This window comes from Suricata suricatta, chromosome 13 (genome assembly GCF_006229205.1).
Source record: "Suricata suricatta isolate VVHF042 chromosome 13, meerkat_22Aug2017_6uvM2_HiC, whole genome shotgun sequence".
Taxonomy (NCBI): domain Eukaryota; kingdom Metazoa; phylum Chordata; class Mammalia; order Carnivora; family Herpestidae; genus Suricata; species Suricata suricatta.
The window spans coordinates 6,554,222-6,559,132 of record NC_043712.1 but is presented as its reverse complement, the minus strand read 5'-3'; the positions used below and the strand labels follow the sequence as shown (position 1 = coordinate 6,559,132).

At 40.2% G+C, this 4,911-nt stretch overlaps 1 protein-coding gene across 1 annotated transcript in view; it reads left to right on the top strand.

The window, feature by feature from the left end:
* SET (SET nuclear proto-oncogene) overlaps positions 1-4,306 on the top strand; it is a 4,568-nt gene extending 262 nt beyond the window's left edge. The window contains exons 2-9 of the mRNA XM_029921067.1: positions 329-353; positions 970-1,057; positions 1,736-1,878; positions 2,243-2,346; positions 2,451-2,564; positions 3,134-3,304; positions 3,409-3,555; positions 4,184-4,306. Coding sequence (XP_029776927.1) covers positions 329-353; positions 970-1,057; positions 1,736-1,878; positions 2,243-2,346; positions 2,451-2,564; positions 3,134-3,304; positions 3,409-3,555; positions 4,184-4,207 — 816 coding nt within the window. The 3' untranslated portion in view covers positions 4,208-4,306. The remainder of the gene's footprint in view (positions 1-328; positions 354-969; positions 1,058-1,735; positions 1,879-2,242; positions 2,347-2,450; positions 2,565-3,133; positions 3,305-3,408; positions 3,556-4,183) is intronic.
* Positions 4,307-4,911: the final 605 nt, after the last annotated feature.

Below are 4,911 nucleotides of genomic sequence, written 5' to 3'. Positions count from 1 at the left end.
GCCCGGGAGGATGCTCTGGCCGCGGCCCGGGCACACTTCCCACGTGGGGCGGCCACCCCGTCGCGGCCGGGCGCCGGGGAAGCGGGCCCGGCGGCCAGCGTGTCGGAGGGGCTTTTACAGAGGCTCTTAGCGAACCTCCCGGCCTCGGCGGTCGAGGCTTTCTCGGCAGGGGGGCTGCGGCCCCCCGGGATGGTTCCCGGAAATGAACCGCGCGGTCAGGCCCCTTCACGCCCACTTAGCTCTGTCGGTTCTGCAGCCTTCACCGGACAAAAGGGCACCTCTTGCCTAGCACACCCCCTTTTCCTCCGCTGCCTTCTGTGGCTCATAGCGTTCTGACTTCGCGTTTGCTTCCTGTAAGTGTGGGGCCGCATCTGCGAGAAGCCCGCCTGAAATTGGGTTGGAGGGGAGAGAAGGGTCAGGGTCGAGTCCGGGGGTCCCTGTTCGAAGGAGGTGAAATCGCGTGTATACGATCGTTGGGCAGATCCGAGGTCCTTATCTGTCAGGCGTGTCTGGTGTCTTCATGGTGATCGATACTGAGCAGTATTTTCAACTTTAAGAAGTGATTCTACTGTGGAGATAGGCGGTGTCCTCATTTTTCTTCTTGTCCTGGGTTAGCGTCCGTCTTAGACTTAACAGCTGGCACTATTGTGTTGCAGGTTTACAACGCGATGAATAGCAAACAATTTCTGAACAAGGCTAATTCATTACCTTTCATAGCAGAAACTTTAATAAATGGTCTCCTTTTTGTAAGGGAACTTTTGGAAAAAGCGCTGCAAACTTGAGTAGCCTAACATTGTTTGATTCGTGAATAGTCTTAATTAAAAAAATAATTCGCTAACTACAGGGGTGAGCACGTGGAGAGCACGCCTTATCGTAGGCAGTTTCTTTTTTTTAAAAACTGCTTTATTGATGTAACTCGCATCTCGCCTTGTGTTAACCTCAGGAAAACCAATTTTATGTTCTAATTAGTATTGAGTCCTATATACCTTTTTCTTGCAGAAAAAGAACAGCAAGAAGCAATTGAACATATTGATGAAGTACAAAATGAAATAGACAGGTAAAGTTTTCCTTGGTTTACTTTGGAGAAGTTTTTTGAGATGCAGCTTACCGTCTGGTAATCATTGAAACTATGGTCAGCTCCGCTGGCCTAGTGGAGATGATTCTAACGTAGTTGGAAATACTTTTGAAAGTTCAGTGTTCCTTTTCTGTGAAATACTGTATGTTGATCAAAAAGTTTCTGAAGAAAGGAAGTAACGTTAATTGACCTTTGGGGTTTGCTTTCAGAGGCTACAAGTTGTCTGAATTGCAGTGCCTGGGCTTCTAATAGTTTGGCATCATGGCATTGATGTTGCTCCAGCTTGGGTTATAACTTTGTTACTTGATCAGCAACTTTTTCTTTTTCTTTCTTTTTGCTTTTTCTGTAAACTTAATCTGCTTGAGGGAAACCATAGAAGTTAGCCTGGTGATAGAGTTGGCAACTTAAATATACTGTGTTAACAAACTGCTCAGTTGGGACACTTTTAGGAACTGTCAACTATTGTGTGTCTGTTGAAGTAGCTCAATTTGTCATCTTAGTTTTGACATTTCTCACTACAAAAATCTGGGTGTTTTGGTTATTATGAGTAACTGCTTTGTACTATCCTAATAAAACTAACAAGTAAATATTTTGTAGTTTGAGCAGTGTTTGTATTTGTCAAATACCTTAATTGTCAATGTGGTTTTTCATTTGCTTCAGACTTAATGAACAAGCCAGTGAGGAGATTTTGAAAGTAGAACAGAAATATAACAAACTCCGCCAACCATTTTTTCAGAAGAGGTCGGAATTGATCGCCAAAATCCCAAATTTTTGGGTAACAACATTTGTCAACCATCCACAAGGTATGTTGTGGTGTGAGCCCTTATTACAGGGTACAGGGTAGGGGGTGTCCATTCGTTAAAAAGTGGAGGGACTTTGCTTGAGAACTTAGTCCAACATGTTGGTTACACGAAGAGATTAGAACACTCCGGGAGGCTTGCATTTAATGCTTTCTGTTTAGAAGAGACCTATATTCTCACTTGAGGTTTTCTTTAATTACTTGGAAAAAGATAGTGACAGCTCTGATACTGAGCCATCTGGTTTGCAATTAATGGATTTATGAAATCAAAGATGCTCACTAAACTTGGAAAAGTTTTAAAGGCATCACTTGAATTTTGTTAATATTCTCTGTTTAATGTTCATTTGACCTGTAATATGCCGGTCCAGTGTCTGCACTGCTTGGGGAGGAGGATGAAGAAGCACTGCATTATTTGACAAGAGTTGAAGTGACAGAATTTGAAGATATTAAATCAGGTTACAGAATAGATTTTGTAAGTATCAGTAACTAACCTTGTTTGCCACTGTGGAAATTAGTTTGAGGTTTGGTTAGAAGAGCTGTTTGTATTGATTTCCAATTCTCAATCCTTTATTGTAGTATTTTGATGAAAACCCTTACTTCGAAAATAAAGTTCTCTCCAAAGAATTTCATCTGAATGAGAGCGGTGATCCATCTTCAAAGTCCACTGAAATCAAATGGAAATCTGGAAAGGTATTTGAGGAAAGTTGGGCAGAAGTATCATTTTATGTATTTTAGTTTAGTTGAACCACTTACCAATACTTCGAGCTTTAGTAATGTGTTCATTGGTAAACATTTGGTAAAGCAAATACAATAGCTTGGAGCTGTCAAATTATAGTGCAGGGTTTTCAAGAAAAAGGGTAAATTTTTTTGATTTCTACATTGGTTACTGAGCTTTTCAAATGGCTTGGTACTTGGTAGACTGCATTTATATCTGCATTTATGTGGTGAGCCCATTTCCAATTATTATACTGTGTTGTGGGCACTGGTTGTCAAAGTGGAACTAATTTTGTAAACAAGCCAAATTTAGATGGTACCTTTGCAGGAAAAGCTTCTTGTATAAATTTGACAAGTCTTTGAAGACCTAGAATTTTACGACTTTCTTTTTATTTGGTAAATGTTTTATTTCTTCTAGATAACAAGTGTAGATAATACACTAGTGATTTCTCCCTCCCCTGCTTGCTTTTGTGTTAAAATCTTAATAGTGGAATTTAAGTGTGTCGCAGAGAACCTATGTCAAAAGTTCTTCTGTCTTCATTTAGGATTTGACGAAACGTTCTAGTCAAACGCAGAATAAAGCCAGCAGGAAGAGACAGCATGAGGAACCAGAGAGCTTTTTTACCTGGTTTACCGACCATTCTGATGCGGGTGCAGATGAGTTAGGAGAGGTCATCAAGGATGATATTTGGCCAAATCCATTACAGTACTACTTGGTAAGTCAAGAATGGTTTTTTAATTCAAGGTTGTATCTCTCTGATTTGTTGGAAAATGAATTCTTAAAGTAACTTGTTTTTTGTTTGGTTGTGTTTTTTTGAAGGTTCCTGATATGGATGATGAAGAAGGGGAAGGAGAAGAAGATGATGATGATGATGAAGAAGAAGAGGGATTGGAAGATATTGATGAAGAAGGAGATGAGGATGAAGGTGAAGAGGATGAAGATGATGATGAGGGGGAGGAAGGAGAGGTAAAAGAAAAATTTGGTTTGGTTAAGTCCAAAAAGGATAATCTCGAAAGAACTTACCACGTTCTTTTGTGGGTCACATAAATGATATAATAGAGGTGTGACCGACTGGGAGGATTTGTAGAGGAGATGAGCTAATTTTTTGTTTGAGATGGAAGAAAAAATTTTAATGAGGTCCTTATATAGCAGCGATTTTTAGCTGTAACTAGTTCGGCTTCTGTGGTCAGTACTCCATCCTGTCCTTCTCCTCACTAGTACTTAATGAACATGGTGTGGGTACGTGCAGCTGGTCAAATTCTGAGAAATCTAAATAGCAGATTTGCACGTTTTGGACAAACATTAAAATTCTTCTAGTCAGATTGAAATAGATTGGTGTTTTGTTTTGCGTGGTGTGAAAGAGTTCAGAGATTTGGGTTAATGCTAAAAAGTTAACTAATTAATGTGAAAGAACATCACTGGATCTTTTAATTGAGATTTGATACCGACTGGTTTATAGTTTCATTCGTAAAATGCCATGCCCTCAGCGCGTCAGTGTGTTCTATGGACGTCCCTAAGCATCCTTATGAATGTTGGGGAATGAGTGACCTTAGAATTAACCCTGAAGATTAACTGCCCACTTTCTTTCTTACAGGAGGATGAAGGAGAAGATGACTAATGGAACACTGACGGATTCCAACCTTCCTTTTTTAATTTTCTCCAGTCCCTGGGAGCAACTTGCAGTCTTTTTCTTTCTTTCTTTCTTTCTTTCTTTTTTTTTTTTTTCCCCCTTTTCCCCTCCTCCTCCTGTGCTCATTTGCCCTGTTTTTTTGAAGTCTCTTTTCTCTCCCTTTATACCATGGTTCTCAACTTATTTTGGGGGGAAATGCCTTGAGCAGAATACAGTGGGAAAAGAATCTCTACCCCTTTCTGTTCCAAATTCATTTTTATCCTTTCCTGTCTCAACAAAAACTTTATGGAATCAACACCACCGTGCTCTGTGGGAAAAAAGAAAAACCTTCTGCTCCCTTAGCTCTGCTGGAAGCTGGAGGTGCTAGGCCCCTGTGTAGTAGTGCATAGAATTCTAGCTTTTTTCCTCCTTTCTCTGTATATTGGGCTCAGAGATTACACTGTGTCTCTATGTGAATATGGACAGTTAGCATTTACCAACATGTATCTGTCTACTTTCTCTTGTTTAAAAAAAAGAAAAAAAACTTAAAAAAATGGGGTTATAGAAGGTCAGCAAAGGGTGGGTTTGAGATGTTTGGGTGGGTTAAGTGGGCATTTTGACAACATGGCTTCTCCTTTGGCATGTTTAATTGTGATGTTTCACGGACATCCTTGCAGTTGAAGATGACACTTTTAAAATAAAATTCTCTCCTA